The following is a 24072-nucleotide window of genomic DNA, read 5'->3' on the forward strand; positions in this document are numbered from 1 at the left end:
ATGCTTACAGCTTGATCTGATTAAGGAAACTGAAATAGAAAAAGGGAAAAGTATGCTTCTCGTATTAATCCTTGACGGAGCCTTGGTGCGTCAACGATGTGTGTTTAAAGCCCATGTCATCCTGCAGGCACAGCTTCGTGAGCCTCCAAGACTGCTCGTATGTTATTGGCTTGCTGCCTGCATAGCCCCGTAGCATGTGGCCTCCTTGTTTGCTTCCTGTTGTACACGTATTATGTATGCGACGTTTCCGGCCCTCGGTGCGACGCCATCGCACGATCCGAGCGATGAAGCGGATTGTCCTGTATACATGGGGCGCTACATGCTAATCCGACACATGCAGCAGATCCACATTGACTTCACGCTTGCTCCAACGACGAATTAAACCACAGCGCCCATGTTTCCTAGGGCACGTATTGTGGCCGGGGCTGCCGGCGGTGCAGGCACATCCACCGACGCCGGGAGGTGCTTAATCAGCGCAGATACCGAGCGAACAGATCGACGTGACTTTGCGATCGATGCCCAATGCACCATTTGCGGGTTGCGGCGCTGCGGCCTTGCTCTACAGGAGTCGTCATTGGTGCCCGTTTTGCTGACCCCGCGATTGCGGCCTTGCTCTACAGGAGTCGTCATTGGTGCCCGTTTTGCTGACCCGCGATTAGATCGGAGGGCGCGGGTGGGTGGACGCTTGCAAAGAAATCCTTCATGCTCTTGGGAAAGATGACGTCGGAGCGAGATGCCATCGAGCTCGTTGGGGAGGATCTTACAATCACCCCTACCTAGCGTGCCAACTATCGGATTTAGTAGCCCGGCAGTCCACCAATAGGTTATCCAAGTGGTTTATTTGTAGGCAAAGAGGATTGCGAGACCAAGAACTCGAAGGTGATAACGAGAACACGAGGGTTTAGACAAGTTTGGACCATCGAAAAGTAATACCCTACGTCATGTATTTTACTAGATTATATTGCTTCATACTGGTGCGTGGTTTAGCCTTTGATGGGATTGGATTGCCCTCGGGAGGCGCCCTTGGCCACCTCATATAAGCTGACGACCTAGGGTTACAAGTCGGTTTGAATCAAATCTACTCGGTTGTTACATGAAAGGTAATCTAAGTCGGATTACAATACGTATCCCGCAATATCCGGATTGATTTGAATCGCCCGGCTTCCTTGGTGTGTACTCTAAGTATCTTCATATCCTTGGCCCGCACGCCTTGGTCGGGCAGGCCCACTTGTCAGGACCGGCCAGTATCCTGGTCGGTGGTGACCCATAGGGTATCCATATCCCTCAACCATAGTTTGTGATTTTGGTGATTGAGTGACAATAGTAATTGGGACTAATGGCTTATCAAGTATGTATCTTATAGGTTTTCTAGGTCCCAAGTATGTAAACCAAATCATGGCAAGATCCAAATCATGGTATTTAAGTATCGAAGCTATGGTATTCTTATATCCAAATCATGGTATTCAAGCATCTAAGCTATGGTATTCAACTGACTAAGCCATAGTATCTATAATTATTCTATGGTATTCAAGCATCCAAATAACAGAGAAAATTCAGAGTTAGAATCCAAGTGACGGTTGTGCAAGTGACGATATTCAACTCAGAAAATTCAGTACCATCGGATGATCCGATGGTCCATCGGAGCAACCGTCGGAGCAAGCATTGGACTAATTGGTACAATAGGAAAATAATGAAAAACTTCACCGGATGATCCAACGGGGGTCCTTTTACAAGCGTCGGAGCAATTCACAGAGGAGGCTGAGAAAACTATATAGCACCGGATGTTCCAATGTCTAGAAGATGGAGGCTCTGGATGAAGCATATTTACTTTGCAAAGTTGCAGAGAGATTTTGGCCAGAAAACCATCAGCACCAGATGATTCGATGGGGGCATTGGATGGGATGAATTCTTGAAGAAGTTGGGCGCAGGGAGCCAACGGCTAGTTGCACCAGATATTCCCTTACTACCCAAAAATAGACCATCGGAACATCCGATGGTATACTTTAACTAGCCATTAGAGCAATGACTCCTTGAGTCCTTGTGCTATTTATACCCCCTCCACTCGCCCATTTGTAGTTGCTGGAGTGTGCAGGAGTCCATTGGAGTGCAAGACACATCAAGAACACATCCAAACCACCAAAAGTGCATAAGTGATTAATCAAAGGCTTAGCACAAGCTTAGAAAAGTGATTAGTGTTAGGATAGGCCTAGAGAAGAGAGAGTGCAAGGTGTGCTTGCCTTGTGATCGGTTCTAGGAGTGAACCATAGCTGTACAAGGTGTACTGGTGCCTTGGAGCCTTGGTGGCTCGTCAGCAAGTCTTCGTCCCTCCGGCTTGGTATGGAGCGTCGTCGAGGACCATGTGCGGAGGACGTGGAGATCCCCTTCCTATGTGCGGAGGACGTGAAGATCCCCTTCCTTAGTGGAGAAGCTCTTTAGTGAAGATGGCATCAAGGTGACCGGGGAACTTGACGTGAGCCTTACTGGCCAAGCCTTTATGGCAAGTCAAGGGGTATCCCGGAAGAAAGTTGGTGATCGGGAAGCAATACTCTTGAGTGCTTCAACAACATGGACCAGTGGTGGCTTAGTGCCTACCGATATCACGAGGTAAATCATCGTGTCAAGAGTTTGCTTCCCCTCATCCTCACCTCTAACGTTTTCGCATTTCATACTTACAACTTGTGTGTCTTTACTTTCTTAGTGTAGTATCTTGCTAGGATTGGCTCTAGATTGCAAAACTTATTTTGGGATGAGAATTTTACACTAGATCACCCATAATTGCTCATCTTGATAGCATGATCTAGTTTATGTTTTATGCAACAGTAGTGAAAGCTATAGATTAAGATTTTAAGTTGCCTAATTCATCCCCTCCCCTTTTAGGCAACGAGCACCGATTCCTTACAGAATCAGCACCTGAGCCACCACCGATGTGGAGAGAGAACGTGCTGATTCTTGAGGCAGCTAAACACCAAACACCCTGATTCTCCTACCAGCGATTCTTCAGGCAGCTGATTCTCGTGCCATCAAACTTCTTAGAAAAGCGATTCATAGAAAAGCTGAATAAGCACCCCTATATATTCTTATATAATGAATAGCAGGAACTTCATGCTATTTCAAAGGTTAAAAGAGCATATATTTGGTAAACGTGTTTGATACCTAGGAAGAGGAATCTAGAAATATGTCAAAAGGTTTTTTTTTTCCAAAAAATATAACACATAGTAGGAGAAGTAGGGAGGATCGGACAGTACTGCAAGAGCGTCGAGATTATGACATTGAAAGCAGGTCGAGCTGGCAAAAATCAAGACCCTGTAACAAACTTTAAAATAAGATCTACCTCCCTTAAAATAAGACTATAACTAAGACATATGATTTATATCACAATAAGATATGCTTGGAGACTTGATGATGCCTGGAGACTTGAGATGCAGCGGTTTGTAGAATGATGCAGCGGTGCAGCCACGCCGGACAGCAACGGGCACCTCGCCTCACTGCATAGATAATAGATTAGATGCCAATTGATTCTTGATGGAATGTGAGGTGTCTTGACGACCTGTCCGGCTGGACTTATAAGCCGGCTGAAAAGTTGAAACGGTTGATTTATTGTGAGAGAAAAATAATGTTCGGGGACTGATAAGCTGAAGCGACTAGGCTGTCAGATTCTCTCTGTGTTTTCTGATGGATCTGACGTGGAAAACGAAAGACAATTTGCTTGCTTAGTGGGCTAAAGGAGTAATGATGACAGCTTTGAGCGGCCCTTGAATTCTGGCGGCAGGCGCTGGACGGATGGACCGTGGACGGAAGAAGTAATGATGCTCCGCGTGATGTATGGCCCCCTGAAAATTGGGGGCGCTGTTCCGTCGCACGGGATGCACTCCCAGGGGGCTCGGGCCTGATTTGAAAGCCAATCACCACCTGTATAGCAAACCCTGTTTCAAACAGAAGAAATTTTCCAGATTCCTTCAAGGCATGCAAAATCCTCATGAAAATCCTTCAGTCCAACAATAATCTCTATTACAATCCTCGAGTAGTACTCTGTAATCCTTAATTGGCATCCTGTGTCACCTTCACTGCTTACGTAAATAGAGGCTAAACTCCTTTTATATTTGGTAAAAACCGTTAACACGGGAATTACCAGATTCCTCTTGGAATCTAGAAATTTTTCAAAGTTTCTATTTCCAAAAGTATAATACATAGTACAGTAGGGATCGGAGTAGGGAGGAAGATGGAACAGTGCAAGAACATCCAGATCATGATATTGAAATCCAATCAACACTTGTATAGCGAACACTGTTTGAAATACAAGATTTTTTTCAAGATTCCTTGAGGAATTTAAGAAATACATGCAAAATTAAATTCTCACGAAAATCCTTCGTTGCAAACAATCCCTGTTACAATCTTTTTTAGATTAATGAAATAAGTCCGGTCCCAGCAACCAGCGTTTTGAGAACTTACAACCGAAGGGAACAGAAACTGGCATCTTTAATCCCTATTACAGTCCTGGAGTACTCTTTGATCCTTAATTGGCATCTTCTGCTACCTTCACATTTGTACAAACTGAAGTGACTTTATTTAGGTGTGAATCGTATCACTGTCGATCACACTAGCTCGCATGGAAACGTACCTATACATGCACGATCAATTTGCATCACGCCGCTGCCCGGAGTTACATGATGGAGCAGGCGCCGTAGGGCGGGCTGTCATCACAGACGACCATCGGGTACGGGTACGGCATGGGCGGCGGCATGTACGGCGGGTAGCCACTGCAGTAGCACGACGGCCACGTCGGGCACCGGCACGCCGGCGGTTGTGGCGGCTCAGGTGGAGGCGGTGCTGGTGCGGGGGTGGTCGGTGGCGGCTTGGATTGGCACTCACAGTGCGGGGTGGGGCAGTTGCAGGGCCATGGGTATGGGTACGGATACGGATATGGGTATATCACCTTGCATGGGGCTGGCTCTGGCTCGGGCTTGGGCTTTTGCTCGGGCTTGGGTTTGGGAGTTTTGGGTTTCTCTTCTGGCGGCGGCGGCTTGGGTTGGCATCCACAGTGCGGCGTGGGGCAGCTGCACGGCCACCCTGGTTGCGGGCATGGATATGGGCACGGATACGGGCATATCACCTTGCATGGCGGCGGCTTGGGCTTTGGTGGTTCAGTTTTTGGTGGCGGCGGCGGCGGCGGCTTGGCGACCTCGATGTTCTTGATGATCTTTCCAGCCTTGCAGCAGAGCTTGCAGGAGAGCTTGTCGGCGTCGAATGGCCCCGACACGAGGACCTTGTCCTTCTCGTACACGATCTTCTCGATGACGAACTCCCCGCGCTCTGTGCAGTGGACATCACAAGTTTGCATATGTGATGAGTCTTGAGTGATCATAACCATGACTCCCTCATCAGAGAACTGATCGAGCAGAGCGTTGATCTCTCTCTATACATGTGGCTGTGAAAGATAGTACCTTGGATGCAGCAGAGAACCTTCTGGATCTTGCTGCTACAGCGGCAGCAGTCCAGGTCCACGGTGATGATGAGCGTCGGCATCTCTGCAACATGTCAACAAAAACACGCGTGTTCATGAACATGCATGAACCCAACAATTACAGTGCCACGTAGTATCAGAAGTCAATCGAGGTGAAAAGGGCTAGGCACCAAGACATTTGCAGTTGCAATCAGCCCTTTTCTTTCTTTGCCTATCGCGCTAATGAAGAAGAAGCAACTCGATCAGGAACAAAAGCGTAGACATCTCTTGGGGCTCACCTTTGCCTGAAGGAACGCAGGTGACTGCAATCCTGATCTGCAGGTAGCAGCTACCGCGGTAGGAGATCAAAGGCTGGTGCTTGTTATATGATAACAGATGCGCCTGCGATTATTGGGAAGAGGCGGGCTGTCTCGCATCAGGATTTGGTGAGGGAGACACGTCTTGCACGGCTCGGGTGCCTTCAATGCCAAACCAGATGCCATGGCGGGCGGCGAAACCAAAGATGGCGCGAGCCCGTACACCTAAAGGGAAGGTGAGCCCGTACGGCTGGGAAACAGAAGTGCATCCTGTTTTGTAGGGAAACTTCTCCCACCCCTCATCGAGTCGTCGTCAACCTCAGCCCACAGGAGCCATGAGGTGGCGTTTCGGATGGAGACAGAGGGAGACCTGCTGCGGCATCCCTGCAGGGCCACACGCGGTGCTGCTCAGCTCAGCACCGCTGTGCTTGCAGGGGCGACTATAGGCCCCGTTTAGTAGGACTTCTCAAAGTGCTTCTCCATCGATTTTTGGTGAAGCTCTATCAAAGGGTCAATTTCAAAACGGCTTCACCACCAAAGCCAGGGAGAAGCCGCAAAACGGCTTACACTAGAGAGGAGAAGCCGAAAAAAGTGGCTTCACCAGCTTCTCATCTCTCTCAAGCATTAAGTGATCATAAAATTACATATATTGCCATTGAAAAGCCGTTTTACCAAACGTTTTGCAAAACGGCTTCAACTTCACTAAAAAAGCCACTCCACCGAAGAAGCCGAAGCCATTTTATAAGAAGCCGAAGCTCTACCAAACGGGCCATAGTATTGCTGGTGTATATTATTGAAAACAATGAATGATTAGTAATTTAATGTACTTATAATGGGTCAGCCGGTCAGGTACCAGTCATTCCATTCGTTCTTTTAAAGATTTATAGACCAGATTGTAGTTCGCATCTTACAATATTTAGGGTGTGTTTGGTTGGTTGTATCATTTGATTCATGTATGAAATGATTTAAAATAATAATGATCCTTTTGTTTGGTTGGGTGAATTAGACCAACTCATCCAGGATGAGGCCATCCCACTTAATACATTATTCTACTAATTAGAGTGAACCATATGATACAAGCAAATTGGTTGAACCACCCCATCCAGGATCATCCATGCATGCGTCATGTGGTGTGGTGCATGCAACCAAACACACCCTTACTTTCTTGTTTCATGCCTCATGTTAATGGTCTAGACAATTAGCGGCCATGCTTAACTCCTCATTACTAATTAACAATTAGCTTTAAGAGCAACTCCAGCATACCCTTTAAACACAGACTCCCACCCAAGTTAAAAACACACACTCTAGTAGGCCCTTTAATAAACTTTCCATTCCCATTTTAGGATGTCTCTAAATTCCCTCTCCATTTCTGGAGGGTCAACCCTGTATCTACATGCAGGATTATTGCTGGAATTGAAGATATTTTTATAGTCCGATCTGAGTCATTACACATCCACAAGTTTCTCATTGACCTTGACCTATGATTCATTAATACACCATGACTGGCAGGGACATCTATGAAATTTTACACCACAGCTCGGCAAATTCTTGTTGCATTGCCCACTGGGACTTACACAATTACGGTATAAAAAACATCAACGTCACATTTCAAAATCAAAATTAAAGATGACACTTGCGCATAACAAATCGATCGCGCGCGCGGCAAACCAGCACAATAACTTCACCTACATACAGATCGAACATGAATAGCACCGAACTATAGTGTCGGATTATTCAGGTCACCGAGGTTCATTTGCCGAGTAAAAACACAGGGGGAAAAGTACCAACTGTATAGCATACAGCACATCAGCGACAGATGATAAGCAGCCAGCAATGGATCACATGACGGAGCACGAGTTGTCCTCGGTGACGATATTGCAGGAGCTGCCCCACGGCGGCGGCCAGACCGGCGGCTGCGTTGGCCAAGCCGGCGGTGTCCCGTGGCAGCCGCAGCTGCCGTGGTTGGAACAGCTGCACGGCGGTGGCGGTGGCGGCGGCTTCTGGCAGCCCTGGCACTGCTGCTGAGGCGGGCACTGCCGCGGCCAGCTCGGGCACATCGCCGGGTAATACGACAGCGGATACGGGTACGGGTAGGGCACCAGCTTGTACTCTGTCTTGGGCGCCGTCGGAGGCTTGGTTTTCTCAGGCTTAGTCTTAGGCTTGCAAGACTCAGGCTCACATTTCTCAGCCTTCACCTTGCAGCAATGGTCACAGTCACATTTCACAGGCTTGGCGGCCTTGCCAGGGTCAGACTTTGGCTCCTCCTTGCAAGGTTTGCAGGGCTTGGGCGGCGGTGGCATCGGCCAGACCTCGGCGATGACGATCTCCTTGACGAACTTGCCGGCCTTGCACCAGACCTTCTTGCAGAGCTTCTCGGCGTCGAATTTCCCGCGCACCACTACCTTCTTGTTCTTGTCTTCGAACTCTATCTTCTCGATGCAAAACTCCTCTGCATCGTTAACAAAAATAGATAATTGATCATCGTTAACAAAACTCTATAATTGTTTAATTAACTGCAAGGTTATTCTCCGTGAATTTTAACTTGCATGCGCCTGCACGGTGTTTGTCAAAACTTTTCGTAATTTTTTCTTTCTACTAGTGTTGAATATGCTTTGGATACTGAAGAAGCTGAAATATTTGGTAGATAAACAGTCATGCATGGTAATACTTCACAAGAATTTTTTATATTTTGGCTACATTTGTGTGCTTAAAAGAAGAATATAGAGTTATATACCATAAACATGGCTTGATGGGTAATGGTTTATCATCATCCTTTGTCAATTTTAGGCTAAAAAGTATCTTGTGCCATTCAAGCTTTGCCAGAAAACCAAGGGTACATATGTTGTCGATCAAAATTGACAGTATGGAGCTTCCGGTTTTTTTGGTTGTATAAAACATTCGAATCATATATGTACCTTTGAGGCAGTTCAGGACCTTGCTGATCTTGGCTCTGCACCGGCAGCATTCCAGGTCCACCGTGATAACCAATATACCCATCTGCAAACAAAAATGTGAACCAAATAATATTTCCAGATAATTAAAAATCAGTATCGGCAGAGCTAGCTACTGCCATCATATCCTGTCGAATGAAGAAACTAGTGATGGGAGATCATGACGAAAGGAAACATGCGTGCCATAAAATATCTTCTTGTCAGTCATCCTACTTTTTGAAAACTCTGAGAAGTTTGGTAACGATGTAATAACCAAATGTTTTTGTGTGTGACAAACTCGAGTACAAAAACACGTCTTTATGAAAGTAGAGCAACTATACATCTGTGTTGATCCGAACAAGGATTATGCGATGAATTCAGCAGCTGTTAAAGGCAAAGAGAAGGATTTGAGCTCACCTTTCAACTATGAGCTAGCGTTGCTGAAAGCAAGGGAGAGGAGTCCGCAGGGGTGGGAGGACGAACAAGGGAATGGTGCAGAGATGAGCCTTGTGTGTTCTTATATAAGCCTGGATATGCTGAAAGCTGCCAAAGCCAATGCTAGCATTGCCTTCCGTCCGTTGGATCACTTCTCAATGGTGTTCGCAATTCAGACTCGGCTAGGAAAAATCCACATGACGAGATGCATGGGAAAAGTCCTAGTAGTAGGAGCTGTAGAGGACAGTTTGGTCCTCAACGACTTGTCTAGCTACGTACTCTCCCATCATGTTTTTGCCTTTTCTCCTTCTACCTTCATTTATCTTGGTTCCAAAATTTATTTCGAATATGGAACGAACTCTTTCAAGAGCTCATAGTAAGGTATCGTAATAGCTGCTCAATATTACTCCCTCCAGGAAACATTTAAAACCAACTGATCCACGTAGGAATTACTGAATTTTGTAGTGTGGCACAGGAAAACAAAAATATTGCTCTAATCACGCTCCGAGAATGTCTAGATGACACTATAAACCTTGTAATAAACAAATGAATAAAAAGAAAAATTCATGGCAACCACATGGAACCTATCTCAGGTGTGGTTTGGAGAGGAGCACCGCTTCCGAAATAATTTTGCGGACCTCACCATCTGGCTAGAATATATTGATCGACCCCAAACTTTTTACTGAAATCACTATCCAAATAGTCGTCGATGTGTTGAAGTGTACATTCATCATTATTTTTCCAATCAATATATAAATGCGGAGTATGGACGTGTCAAAGTCCTAGACAACATTTTCATATAGTACAGTAGGGGCTATCAAGGGAGAATGAAACAACGAGACAACGTCAAGGTCACTGACAATGAAGCTCGATAACCACAATCATTGATGCACTGTTGATTACTTGTACCTCAGTACATTGGGAAACTGAGATAAGTAGAGATAACTACTATCTTATCCAAATCATCGTTGATGTGTTGAAGTACACATTCATCATCACTATTTCTTAATTTTATAGAAATGGTGTGTCAGGATGTCCTAATAGAGTGTCGCTAAACAACATTTTCATATATAGTACAGTAGGGACTAGCTAGGAATGCAACAACACGCGCGACGTCAAGATCACTCACATTGATGATTGAAGTCCAATAATCACCAGTTGCAGTATTTATTTCTTGCACCTTATTCCATTAGGAAACGGTGATTAAAATTTAAACAAACACTCTTTTAGAGTATAGTACAATCTCGTTTAGAACACAAGAACTTTTATAGATTCCTGAAGGTATTAATCTGAACCCAAATCTCAGCATCTAATCAGACGCACAACATTTTACTGAAAGCAAAGTCCAAATCAACGGAACTCTTTTAATCCTGCCTGATACCATAAAAGGATGGATATAAGGTCAGTCTTAGTAGAGGTTCCATCAAGAGTTCCATGGCCATTAAATAGCATGCCACGCCAATAATTTTGCTAACGTGGTAAGGTCATAAGGAGGAGAGAGGAGAGGAAGTTTCATCATCTGTGAGAGAAGTTTCATCACCATAAAACCTAGTAGGTACAGACCATGGAAGACTGGCCTAAGTACTCGTTACATATTATTTGTGAATCAATATAAATTGTCCTGAACATCAACATTGAAGGGACCAGGGGGAATGCAATAACGGAACATCGAAATCACTGGCACTAAAATCCAACCACAACTTGCCTTATTGATTTATTGCGGGACTAATTAAAACCAAACACCTTCAATTTTCAGACCTCATCATTTAGAACTTGAGAATAGATCTTTTTAGGAATTTAACTGACTCATATAAAATTATACATGTAAAATTCTTGTGAAATTTCTTTCAAATGTGGAGAGGTCTCTTTCAAGAGTTTCTAGCGGATATAACTATTCAGTGTTACTATATATCCAAAACCAAAAAAATGCGTGAAGGAGCGAGGAGAGGTTTGGACCAATGGACTGAGCGAGTCTAATAAGTGAGACAACGTGCAATCTGATAGCTCACATGGATGGGGCGATGGCCTGAGAATAGGAAGACGGTGAAGATGGCATTGACCAGGTCGAGTTCAAGTAAAGAGACAGCCAGATGGTAGGAGCATGAAGCAGTTAAGGTGTCTTGAGCCGAGGACGACGCGAGATGCATCAGCATCAAGGAGCTTGCAAGGCATGCATATAGGTGAGCAACGTCAAGTCATGGTTGGAGAACAAGGGTTTTCTAATTTCACCGCAAAATCTCAGAGGATGCACCTGGCAGCATCACAAAGCTTGTGTCAAAGAAGAAATAATGTTGTGAATGCATTGAGTCTGTCGTGTACGAAAAAATGTTGAACCATTTTGCCGCTAAGGGGTATGCATCATGTATTAGATTCTAGGGGCATTTTAGTGTGCGCGCGCTCGCGTGTTTGTGGAGATGGCAATTTACGAGGGTAACTTTCAGAAGGTGAGTGTGTGCAAGAGTGTGTCCTGAGCCCGTGAAAATGAATGCTCCTGCCACCTTATGCCAAGAGAGGCAGGGTTAAAAAAGAGAAGGGTCCTTAAGTCAGCGTCTAAGGGGTGTTTGGATACCCCCTACTAAACTTTAGCACATGTCACATTGGATGTTTGAATACTAATTAGAAGTATTAAATATAGTCTAATTATAAAACTAATTGCACATCACATTGTCAAAATCATGACTAATTAGGTTTAATAGATTCGTCTCGCGAATTAGACTCCATCTGTGCAATTAATTTTATAATTAGCTCATGTTTAATCCTCCTAATTAGCATCCGAACATCCGATGTGAACCTGCTAAAGTTTAACCACTTGTATCCAAATCATCCAAATCCCCCTAAGTCGGGGTCCGTCTTGTCCTTTCCATCCTTTGCTTCTCAACCTCTGTCAGTGTTCACCCCCACGTTGCAGGTTTGGAGGAACGGTGCAATCATGCCCTTGTTTACTTACTAAGTTGGGAGGTGCCAAATTGGCATTTTGCCATAAATGCGACACTGTAGCGTTTCGTTTGTATTTGTGAATTATTGTCCAAATATTGACTAATTAGGCTCAAAAAATTCGTCTCGCAAAGTACAACAAAACTGTGCAATTAGTTTTTGATTTCGTCTACATTTAGTACTCCATGCATGTACCGCAAGTTTGATATGATGGGGAATCTTCTTTTTGCATAGTATCAAAGTTGGGAGTTAAGTAAACAAGGGCCATGTACGGTGGCGCAGAGCCCTTGGGGTCAGCACAAGGCGCGGCGCGGTGTCAGGTAAGGCATAACACCGCTCTTTGACTTCTCCGCACCGTCTCATGATGGCCCAAGCGTGCCTATCCCATCGGTGGTACGGCCTCGGGCCAGGTCGCCCTCCGAGTCGAATAGCGTTGCCCGGGCCAGGCCGGGTGATGACAGAGACCCACTAATGGTGGGCCTCATCCCAGAACGACTCATTGATCCGACCTCGCTCTTCACGAGTCGGTCGGAGCTTCATGATCTGGGCTGACTCGGTTGTCTCATGCGGTCACGCCCAAAAACTTTAATTTCAGTAGGCCCAGTCATATTTTTGTACCCATGGTACATGACCTCGTCAATCCCTAACCTCATTTTGTTAAATCCCTTTAGCATTTGCACCCACTCCTTCTATTGTATTTTCTACGATTTTTAGAGAAATTGTAGTGGATTGTTTCTTCACATTTGGCTACCATTTGATTTATTGGTGGATTTTAATACTAGGACGTGTCTATATAGATGTCCTATGAAATACACATCAATAGTACCTCTTATTTGAGGGTTTTCACAAGCTCCTCCTTTACTGAGGCTTTTTCCAAATCGGTGAAATTCGTAGCGAAGGGTTGGCCTCTCTCGTGCTCTAGTCGGCGTTACAGAGCACACTAGGTCGAGGGTGGCGCATCCGTTGGTATTTAGACCGACAACCTATATAGGAGTATCCCGAGGTAGTAGACTGTTCGGAGAGGTTTCACCAAGATCAAGAACTCAACGGTGAATGCAAAATACGATTTAGACAAGTTGGGGCCGCTGAATAGCGTAATACCCTACACCCTATTTGGAAAATCCTATTGCGTTGGGTTGTATACGCTTGGAGGGGTCCTTACCTCTCCTTATATATCCTAGGGCAGAGTTACAGGTCAGTTTGTACAGATTCATAATCGGCTTAGATAGAAGAAGTCCAAATCTTATTATAAACAAGCACTACAAAAAATGTGTTAATCTATGATGAAAATTTTATGACACATTTGTTCTCGTCATAGATCTATGACATTTCTGGTTGAAAACGTCATAAAGTTCACATCCGATCAAATTTAGTGACAAAGTTATGGAACGTAATAAAAGTTGCCACTGTAGAAAAAAAATCGCGGTGGTGCTTCTCCGGTGCCCCGTGGTTCTCTCCTCGCGCCTTGGATCATCATCGGTACCGCCTTCACGATGGTGCTTCTCCGGTGCCCCGTAGTCGACCAAACCCCCTACCCCGAAATCCTCATCTTGTAAACTTTCAGTATGAGATTGGAGTTTTGTTTTGAAATGGTGTCCCGTTGTGTTCATCTGGCCCTTTGTGTTCGCTTGCTTCGCGTGTATACATTTCTTGAGCTTAGCCCCCGAACACTTATGTGATTTGCTAAGGTCTCTACCCGCCTAGGAGCTATGGCACCGTCTCGTCCATATTTTTTGTTGCAGCCCTGAGGTCGTCCGATCGGTGCTAAAGGTGCGATGTCTTCTTTTATAGAAGTCCTACAAGTTGGGTGATTCGATATTTCCTTGATGCTCATAAGCGTCGGGACCGTTGGTGAACCTATTGTGATTTTGCTTCTTGCTCGGGCATGTCCCCTTGCAGCCTTGAGCGTATTCGTGTGCCGACCCATCGCATCCCAAGCGGCCTCAATCCCGCTCATGGATCATGCTTTAATTTTGCGCCACTGGCCGATTGCAGCATCTAGGGTTCCCTTTTGGGGCGTTTCCCACATGGTCCGACACTGGGTCACCATCTGCTCAATCTCGGTGAGATCTTTCTTTGCGAGGATCCTCGAGGTGAGCTAGCAGATGTCCCGATCGCACTAGCCGCATGCTGGAAGCTAGAGCCCACCGTGATGACATCTTTTAGCCCCGACATCTTTAGCTTGAGTTGGGCATGGCCATGAACTTCGTCTAGCAAGGTCTCCTCGGGATGGTGTGGTATAAACCACCAAACTCTACTACCTCGAACGTGAGGGTCGGTTCGGAAGTTGGAGCAGCCTCCGAACATGATGGGTATATCGATCCTCCTGGGAGGGACGAGATGACCCCGTGGAAGGAAGCACCGGTCAGTCCGGATGCGTGTCCGATCGATGCCCAGGCTGTTGAGTGGCGCAACATAGAGTACGTTGAGACTGCTTCCTCCATTAAGGCTAATGATAGAAGTGTTAAGGTTACCTCATGCTCATCAGATAAGGCTGATGATAGAAGTGTTAAGGTTAGTAGGTTACGAACAAAGTCTATTGTCTATAGCTGTTAACATATACTCCGTATGATGGTAAAACAACAAAATTATTTCATGAAAACCTAATTGAAAGTTAAAATTAGCGTAAAAAGAGTGATCGTAATGGTATTTGAACTGTTCTCAAATTAGTATCTTGGAGGATACAAAGTTGACTAGGGTTACCACCTAGTGGCAAACAAATCTTCTCAAGTGGATATAAAAATCAACAAAGAAGTCTGTTAATATTTTCTAATAAGAAGTTAACATATAACCGAGCTAGTGTCTGACAGTGAAACAACACCAGGAAAAATTAAAAAAAATCAGTTCCAAGTGCATTCGTGGTAAAGCTGAAACTCATTCAGATTCATCTGTCAGTCCAAAGAACCAGGCAGGGTTTCACAATCTCAAAGTCCAAAACTGGAAAATATCCCATGCTTTAAAACGGTATTAATTATGACGAAAAGATGCAAAACAGCTGCTTCCATAAAGAAGAGGTACGAGCCATCTAACTGGGAGGCGTAACTTGCAGGGGTTTTATCTGAATCCATATTATGACTGATGTGGTCAAACTTGCAGTTGCAGGCAACTCCGGTGAAGAGCAGGAAGCATAGTAATTTAGCACTTAATATCCATGGGCACAAAAAGAGATCACCATAAATTTATATTAACCGTTTTATTCATTAATATTCTAGGCTGCTTGCGTGACAAAATTTCGGAAAATCGTATTTTTTGTATGAAGTAGGAGGAGATTATTTTCATATGAAAACTGCAGCTCTTGATATATATCCAATTAATTAGTATATAGTTCAACATGGTTTAGTACTACGAAAACATGACCTTTCTCCCTTTTACAGGGTAATTTTGATCTTGATCATCTGCAAAATTACCTTAGTCCTTGAACAAAGCATAGGATTCAACGTAACTAAGGTGAAATCTAATAGACTGAACTTAATTCCTTGCCCTTGGGCAAGTAGGTCGTGAATGGCAAGATTCAAGTGCAATAGATCATGTGATCTTTTTTTATGGCTATATATGCAACATTTGCTGGCAACACCAAAATAAGTTGTTTTCAGTTATGTCTGAAAAGAGGCAAATTCTGCTAGATCTAGAGCTAAGTGCTAATCCTTAAGATTCATCTTTTCTCAAAAACCAATATGCAATGTGAAGCCACAAACCACCAAGTCAAATGTAATAAGCAGTACAGATTTCGAATTACTTTCTTTGTTCCATTTACTTTGTATAGATTGATGACATGGTAAATATACATAAGGGTGAGGAAAAGATAAAAATAGCCTGATGGTTGCTCATTATCCCAGCAGGATGGAATCCTTTAAATTTTTACTTTTCTTGTAAATATTACGTAGAACTCAGTATCCGTATTTCATGCTTGATCATTGTTTTTTTCTCCATTCCAACATATTATGATTAGTTCTTTTAGATTTTCTTAAAGCACCATAAAGACTATGGAACTTTTATAGGGGAAGCATGGTTAATTAAAAGAGTCAGGTCAAAGCCAATTCGGAAGTATTTTATATGCCCGATATGCTATAGGAACCTGCTTATACCAATTATTTTGATATCTTAACAATTTCAAATGAAAAAGTCACAACTATAAAGTCATAGATCTCGTTGAGGGCTACAAATTCATACAAAATTCATCTCCATCCTACTCGATCTATATAAAAATGGTATGATTACTCATGATGGTGTGTACTACTTCTTGTTATGCCCCACACTGTCTGGTTAAGCTAATTAAGGTTGCCAAACAAGCAATCTACATTCGCACACATACATCGTGGGTCCAGTGAATATATACTCGCAAGATACAAACTTTGTAAAATTTGATTTCCCACGAGGATATATGTTTGCAGGTGGACCACAGCTGGTCCAATAATTTTTCTTTCGCGCGTGCTATAGATTGAGACACAGATGACAGTATGACACAACACCCACCCACAGCTACAGGACACAGCATGCACATTCGGTAGGTGGTCATACATCATACATGTGTGGTACAACACTACTGCAGTCTACACCAGAGTTTGTGCCGTCTCGATTCCAACTCATGGGTTTTTCTCTGAAACGAGAGGTGTACTAGCGGTAGGAAGTCTCCATTATTGTGAATTGGACTTATGGGAAGTACACATTATCCGGTTTAATTTCACATGACAAGAACTGTTCACTGGCATCGACAAACCACCACCTGCTTCCCTCGAAATGAAGCTTCCTCCGAAATGAAGCTGCCTCCCTGGTTGGAGCTAGGTGTGATGTTCAACATGAATGCACACAAACACACGGTTCAGGTTCACCCATGATAGATCATGCCTGACCAATCTATTCAGGGAATGAAGAAGCACCAACTCTATCTAGATGTACAGAGTACAGTAAAGGTGCCTGCCCTGTCAGTTCCAAGCACGGTGTGTGTGATCCTATATATAGCCATAGATTTGCATATAATTAAGAGTGATTTAGGGGGTGTTTGGGAACATCGTGCGCACCTATCACATCGGATGTTTGGATACTAATTAGGAGTATTAAACATAGTCTAATTATAAAACTAATTGCACAGATGGAGTCTAATTCACGAGACGAATCTATTATGCCTAATTAGTCCATGATTTCACAATGTGGTGCTACAGTAACCATTTGCTAATGATTGATTAATTAACCTTAATAGATTCATCTTGCGAATTAGACTCCATCCATGCAATTAGTTTTATAATTAGCTCATATTTAGTCTTTCTAATTAGCATCCGAACATTTGATGTGACCCTGCTAAAGTTTAGCATCTCGTATCCAAACACCCCCTTGGAAAAAGAACCCTCCTTTCCGTGAGGAGTAAATGACTATTGTAGCAACGATGGCCGGTCCACTGCAAACACGGACTACGTACCTCCATTGTTTCTCTTTTCTATAGGATACTCTATAAGATAACAACAAGAGAAACACCTTCATCTAGCTAGTTACAAATTAAGCTGTTGGCAGAACTAACAAGACTCAAGATATATAGCAAACAAAAGGACAAGGCAGCCCCTTTATGTCCCCTCATTCATCTCAGCTCAGGTCTCACAAACCATATGTATAAACTGCATTGAATTTGCTAGGCTCTTCCTTCGAGTGTCCCCCACAAATTACATATCAAAATATCAATTCAGTAGGACACAATTATTCCACCATATACCCTCTACCAAAGTGTCAATATCATTCACAAATCTACTGTATGACTAAACTAATCACCAAACCGACCGATCGAATCATATTATTTCAAGTGTTAGAATATAAGATGTGAAGTGCCAATCCAACCATATCTGAGCCTGCAACAATATATATGTTTGAAGACAAGAGGGCTGGAGATAAAAAAAAAACTAAACATGCATGCTGTTCACCTATCGTTTCGTACCTTGTATCAAGTTGCCCGGGCTGTTTGTGTACTGCTCTGTACTTATCCAAGCTGGTAAGGAAAAGAGTGCTCTCTCCCCTAGTCTAATCTAAGGGGAAGTAGCAGTCTAGTAGGCAGTCTAATTAATATATTATTATAAAATCTTGAGACAATTTTTGTCTTTAAGTTGGCTATCTAGTAGTAATTGCATAGAAAAAAGAGTAGATTGAGAGTTGCATGACAACAACTCTGGCATTGGTGATAGAGTTGTCTCATAGCTTATCATGACTTATGAGGTGGTTTCTTTGTAAAACAACCACCACTCTCTCTCTCCATCACAAAAAATTCTGCAATGAATTGCATGCCATAACCAATGTATTTTCCCCGAGGTACATTAGTGTTGTCTTATAGATAGCTATGTAATATTGTGACCACTCAATAGACAATCCCTACAATAAGTTGTCTTTTAGTTTTCTCAGCAAGCACACAATCCCTAATTTTATGAATAGAAAAAAGTAATGTTCTGAGCTGCGTGATATAACAAACTTGGTGAATGATGGTAAGTGGTCCCGTAGTTCTAGCTTATGATCCACTACTACAAAAAGGTTATTTCTGGAGATAGCTCTCTTTTTCACAACCGGTCATAAAATTGTGATTGGCCCTAGAAATGGCCCTCATTCTAGGCCTGGCCGCTTACAAGACCATCTCTAAAAATAGGCATTTATATACATGGTCGCTTAAGCAAACCGGTCCTAGAAATCAGTCTAAACTTTTTCCACATGTGCGGCCATGTTTGATAGGCATGCAAATGAAATTTTCGTGTGAATCTCCCATCTCTCTTCTCTCTTTCCCCCTTTATCTCTTCTCATCCTTCTCCTAAATTCCTCTCTCTCTTCTCTCTCCCTCTATGCTGAGGGCAGCTCCAGCGATAGTTTTTAGCGGTGCTAGGAAAAGAGAGAAAGCAACAACTGAGGTGCAATACGTTGGATTGGTATGTGCTAAGCTAGCAATTCTCTAGCACCGGAGTCAAGTTTAGCACCCTCGCCTTCACCTACCACGCGAGACCGTGGAGTGGATGTGGAGAATAAACGATTGTTCACTGCTACTGTGATGCACTTTTTTATTTAGTCTTGGTGTCCGTAGCTAGTGCAATATGGTGAAGAGAAAAGAAGATTGTAGCCCTGTGTGACCTAGCACCTAGTAGTCACACAGGACATGTGACGGCGTAGCGTGCGAAGCGCGCGAGAGAGAAGGGGAGGTAGGCAGCGGCGGCAGCTTTGTGGGCAGACACAGCTGGTGGTATCGTGCAAGTGCTGCGGGTGGTGGTGGCTATATGTGGGCGGCATTTATTGTGGTTGGTAACAGTGATAGAAAGACTGATGCTTATTGAATTTTTTTAAAAAAAATCCATTTGCACAGCCGGGTGTCATTAGCGCCTGGCCCTACAATATCAATCTTATTTCTAGAGCTGATCACTTAGGGCTGGTTGCAAAAAACAGCCCTAGAAATCCATTTTTGCTGGCCCTAAAAATGCTTGTTATAGTATGGGAGGGTTTGCTTTGTGAAATAACTTTTTTTCTTTCTCTCGCTCCCACAATCACGCCTTAAAAAATATTTGGTGAAATTATATGCGGCAACCTATGAAGGATGTGCACTTATTTAAGGGAGTCAAATTTACTAGCGACCGGAGGAAAGCCTCCGTCCGGTCAATCCCGACATGTATCAACTTTTTATTTTTCTGCTTCTGTACTAGGTCCATCCTTTCTTTTCTAGTTTTCCTCACGCTGTCATACAGTTATTTTTCTGCTTTCGTACCGGGTCCACCCTTCCTTTTCTAGTTTTCCTCACGCTGTCATGCAGGCGCACCCGCATGAAAACAACACGACGCCCCACCACCCTGATCCTACCTGGGGAAATTTTACAACAAAAAATTTGGAAACAAACATTTGTGACAAAAATTTTGAACAGAAAATTCAAAAAAAGATATTTACAAACATTTAATAATGCAAAAAAAATTGAGAAAAACTGAGAATAAAATTTTTTAAAAAAAATTGGAAAAGGAGAAAAGTTCTGAAACAAATTTTGGAAGAAAGGATTATGAACAAAAGCAGAAAAAAAATTCAAGCAAAAATTTTGCAGAACAAAAGATATAGAAAAAAAATCAACAACAAATGTTACAGTAAAAGGAGAAAAAAGAAAAAGAAAAAAAAAGGTGTGGATGAGGCCGCGGCCACGCCGATCCGGCCGAGCTGGCCAAAGCAAGCCGCCGCTCGGCCTATGCCGCGGTCGCGCCGATCCGGTTGAGCTTGCCAGAGCAAGCCGCCGCTCCCACGCGGGCGGCGCTCGCCGGGGGCCGCCTCCGCTCCCCTCGTGGCTGCGCTCGCCGGGGGCCGTCGGCGCCCTTGCTGTGAATCTAGCGAAGAAACTGGAGGGAAGGAGAAAGGACAAGAAAAGAATGGAAGCCGGGGATTGAGAGGAGGGTGGTGCAGCGTGTACAGCAGTTGTGACCTGTGGGGTCCACCACATGCACCGGACGGCCCATGTAGCGTCGCAGTTGGCGATTGACCTTTTTGGAGCCCCAGTTTAGATTTATTCTATGCGTTGCACTAGCTCTGGTCGAAAAAGAAGATAACCCGTGCATGTACACAACAGAGTACGAAATTGTTGACATACCCACGTGTAAAGAAAGTTTCAATCTAAAAAAATTATAGATCGGCGGAACTAGGATGAACACCTCGGGGGGCTAAATAGTAGAGATTAAGGGTTATAGCTAGAAATTAATGGTGATTTGAGGCTTTATCTACAGTATTTTACAGGTAAAATCAGGCTCTCGGGGGGCTGCAGCCCCCCTAGCCCCTCGGGATCCGCCCCTGTCTTAAACCATGCATCTAAATTAAATTCCGATTCAACCAATGGATTTCTTACATCAAGATCCTCAATATGTTTGGATGAAATATTTTAAAAAATATTTTTATAATACTCAATATTAATTTTGATTGCAGCGAACAAATACTTAATACCTAGAACAAATGGTTGTCTAATGCGAATAAAAATAATAACATGGTGAAGAGATGATTATAAACAACGAATAAAATATTGAACAAACGTGACTATTGCAAATAGGAAGGTTTTATGATGCAAATAAAATATATGTTCAAATAATAGTATAATGCAAACAATAAAGGCATACAAAATTATATTTATTTTGTGTTTAATTTTTCACCCTTTTATTTCTTATTTATTATTAATTTATATTTATATTTTCCTTTATATTTCATTTTATTTTTATTCTTGTATCAAAATAATTTATTTGTAATGTTGATGTATCTGTTCGCCATATAAAATTATTTATTCACGTGTGTATGCATTTTGTTCACATTTATAGACTTATTTGTTCTTAATGTTATAATATTTGTTTTCTTTATATGCTGAATTGTTCGATAGTAAAAATAATTTGTTCATGATGTTGTAATATTTGGTCTCCATATAAACTCAATTATTCATCAGTAATAATAACTAGTTTATGTGTTGCTATATTTTATTTCAAGTATACATATATTTGTTCCGTGAATTTGTATAATTTATTTTGAGAGTGTACATTTTGTTCTGTGAGGCCGTATAATTTGTTCAATACGTATGATTGTTTTATTCCATAAGTTTGTAAAATTTGTTCCACACGTTCGTGTCTCGCAGAAAATATGCAGCCTTGATTAAAAAATATGAATAAAAAATTCATCCAAATGGAGTCAAGTGGGATCTTGTTGTGAAGTTTTTATTGTAACAAACCCAATGATGCAATCAAAATTTAATTTTGATGCTTGGTGTAAGATTTATAACTTTTTTAAGTTCCAAACGATTTTGCATGTGGGATGGCATTATCAGTTTTGTCTCTTCTTGCATATATACACTGGCAAACAATCAAGAAAAAAGAAACGTGAAAACGGCCCACTAATTCGTGCGTGCGTGGTGCATGCACCACCACAGACGAAAATAATTACCGCTAGATAAAAGGCGACAGGTATAGAATTGTCACCTTCGGTGACACCTAACCGCACCCCATAAACTGCTAGTTGGACACAAGCAATGGGCTTGGGCTCTTGTACAACAGGATTCAGCCGAGTAACGAGATCCATTTCGTAACTCACAAAGGGCCTGAAATCAATAAAAACAAAGCATGCATCTCTTATAGACAGTGATATGGTTCCATTGTACACGTCATAAGCTATCAAAAAACCGTTTCGGTGAGCCTCAGCGGACTCTGGCATGTACGTACCATAGCCTCCTGTTTTTCGGCCAAGTGCTCAAGTGCGGCGAGATGCTGCCATCTTTTGTACTCCTTCCATTTCAAATTGTTGATCATTTTCGAATAAATCATGTATCTGGACATAGCGTAAATTCAGATACATAGCTAAATCTATAAATTAAAAAAATTAAAATAATCTATAATTTTAACCGAAGGGAGCAGTAGTTTTGCTTCACGGAGCAGGGAGTGGGCGAACGACATTCGAAGTGTCTATCCTATCGATGGAACGCAACAGCTGAAAACCAATAACACACTTGGATTCATGTTCAGGTACTTACATAAGGACTCAGCAGAACCTAATGACAAAAGCTTGACTTATTCCTGTTCAGGTAGATATACAATCATCTCAGTACTGCCTCACATGAGTACACATAACAAGTACACTGTAGCAACAAATTGGACACATTCACCGCCGGCCTTATGAATTGAAGGGACACTTGCTTCACACGTGGGTACGTAGGCAAGCTTTTTCGTCAGCTTGCAGCAAGCAAAAGCCGCTCTCTCGCCAGCCAGCAGCGGAGTATAGCAGTTGGCAGCGGTTACATGAGAGCGCAGGAGCCGCCGTCGTGTGCGCTCCCCTCGCAGCAGTAGTCCCGGTAGTGGTAGTGGCACTGGCACGGCGTCCATGGCGGGCACGGGCACGGCGGCCGCGGACATGGAGGTTGGGGATGACATACCGGTGGGAGCGGACACGGTGGAGGTGGCGGACACACCGGTGGAGGCTTGGGACATGGCGGCGGCGGCGGCGGCGGCTTGCAGATGTGGCACTCACAGGGGCGCGGCGGCGTAGGGCAGCTGGGCGGCGGGCACGCCGGCTGCGGGTACGGGTAAGGGCATGGGTACGGATATGGGAAGAAAGGGATCATCTTGTTGCATGTGATAGGATCGGGCTTCTTGGGATCAACGACGGGCTTGGGCGAATCAACAACGGGCTTGCACTTGGGTTCTTCTTCTTTGCAGCACTTGGGATCCGGTTTGCACTTGGGTTCTTCTTCTTTGCAGCACTTGGGATCCTTTTTGCAGCACTTCTTGGGATCCTTTTCGCAGCACTTGGGAACCTTTGGACACTCGGGAGGAGGAGGAGGAGGCTTTTTCTCCTCCACGATGTCGATCTTTATCACGAAACAGCCGGCCTTGCAGCGGAGCTTGCAGCAGAGCTCGATGGCGTCGAAGGACCCGGTGATGAGAACCTTGTCCTTCTCGTACACCACCTTATCGAAGACGAACTTGCCACGCTCTGCGTACGCAACACAGTTGCATATATGCGTGAGATACTGATCAGTTTGGTAGGATGATATGGATGTTAGCTACTGCAGTTTCTACGCACCTTGAATGCTGCAGAGGATCTTCTCGATCTTGCTTCTGCAGCGGCCACATGACAGGTCCAGCGTGATGGCTACCGTCGGCATCTCTCTCTGCAAAGAGAGACCGGTAAGATTAATTCTCAAAAACTCGAAACAGAGAAAGAATCCCTAAATCCTTAACCACATGATCATGATCATGATATAAACCGTGTTGTTTCTGTTTTAGAGAATCAACTCGAGAAACAAAAGACTAACACTAACTCGTGCTCAAGATTCAAGAAATGCCGGTTGCTAGCTCTAACCTAGTGGAGCAGATTAAAAGCAAGGGCCAGTCTCATCGGGGAGGAGATGGACAGGACTAGTGAGGTGTATCCGTGACCGTGTGGGTGCGCTACTATATGTAGTGCCACGCCAAAGATTTGGCCGAGGATTTTGGTAGCTTCTCAAGGTTGGCTATGGAAATGAAAATAGCTGGGTTACATGCATGCCTGGCCTCCAATTGCATCTCTA

General features: G+C 43.7%; 3 protein-coding genes across 4 annotated transcripts; all 3 read right to left on the reverse strand.

The window, feature by feature from the left end:
- Positions 1–4345: 4345 nt before the first annotated feature.
- On the reverse strand, positions 4346–6012 carry LOC117864475 (uncharacterized). 2 transcript variants are annotated; one of them, XM_034748593.2, is made up of 3 exons: positions 5632–6012; positions 5442–5525; positions 4346–5310 (listed from the first exon to the last, which is right to left on the reverse strand). In XM_034748593.2, exons 2-3 carry the CDS (start codon positions 5521–5523, stop codon positions 4661–4663), a joined length of 732 nt encoding a protein of 243 aa, XP_034604484.1. In that variant the 5' UTR covers positions 5524–5525; positions 5632–6012; the 3' UTR covers positions 4346–4660. The 2 variants fall into 2 exon arrangements, with proteins under 2 accessions (XP_034604484.1, XP_034604482.1); XM_034748591.2 differs by having other exon boundaries at positions 5740–6009.
- Positions 6013–7195: 1183 nt separating this feature from the next.
- On the reverse strand, positions 7196–9261 carry LOC117862726 (uncharacterized). The gene is made up of 3 exons (XM_034746225.2): positions 9105–9261; positions 8673–8754; positions 7196–8206 (listed from the first exon to the last, which is right to left on the reverse strand). Exons 2-3 carry the CDS (start codon positions 8752–8754, stop codon positions 7596–7598), a joined length of 693 nt encoding a protein of 230 aa, XP_034602116.1. The 5' UTR covers positions 9105–9261; the 3' UTR covers positions 7196–7595.
- Positions 9262–22494: 13233 nt separating this feature from the next.
- Positions 22495–24072, reverse strand: LOC117865283 (uncharacterized). The gene is made up of 3 exons (XM_034749440.2): positions 23865–24072; positions 23586–23673; positions 22495–23495 (listed from the first exon to the last, which is right to left on the reverse strand). The coding sequence occupies exons 2-3, from the start codon at positions 23665–23667 to the stop codon at positions 22798–22800; spliced, it is 780 nt and encodes a 259-aa protein (XP_034605331.1). The 5' UTR covers positions 23668–23673; positions 23865–24072; the 3' UTR covers positions 22495–22797.

This window comes from Setaria viridis, chromosome 7 (genome assembly GCF_005286985.2).
Source record: "Setaria viridis chromosome 7, Setaria_viridis_v4.0, whole genome shotgun sequence".
Lineage (NCBI taxonomy): Eukaryota > Viridiplantae > Streptophyta > Magnoliopsida > Poales > Poaceae > Setaria > Setaria viridis.

Coding starts and splice junctions, on each gene's coding strand:
- LOC117864475 (XM_034748593.2), bottom strand. CDS start 5,523: ATGCCGACGCTCATCATCACCGTGGACCTGGACTGCTGCCGCTGTAGC. Junction 5,311..5,441: donor GGTTCTCTGCTGCATCCAAG/GTACTATCTTTC, acceptor TCCACTGCACAG/AGCGCGGGGAGTTCGTCATC.
- LOC117862726 (XM_034746225.2), bottom strand. CDS start 8,754: ATGGGTATATTGGTTATCACGGTGGACCTGGAATGCTGCCGGTGCAGA. Junction 8,207..8,672: donor GGTCCTGAACTGCCTCAAAG/GTACATATATGA, acceptor TTAACGATGCAG/AGGAGTTTTGCATCGAGAAG.
- LOC117865283 (XM_034749440.2), bottom strand. CDS start 23,667: ATGCCGACGGTAGCCATCACGCTGGACCTGTCATGTGGCCGCTGCAGA. Junction 23,496..23,585: donor GATCCTCTGCAGCATTCAAG/GTGCGTAGAAAC, acceptor TTGCGTACGCAG/AGCGTGGCAAGTTCGTCTTC.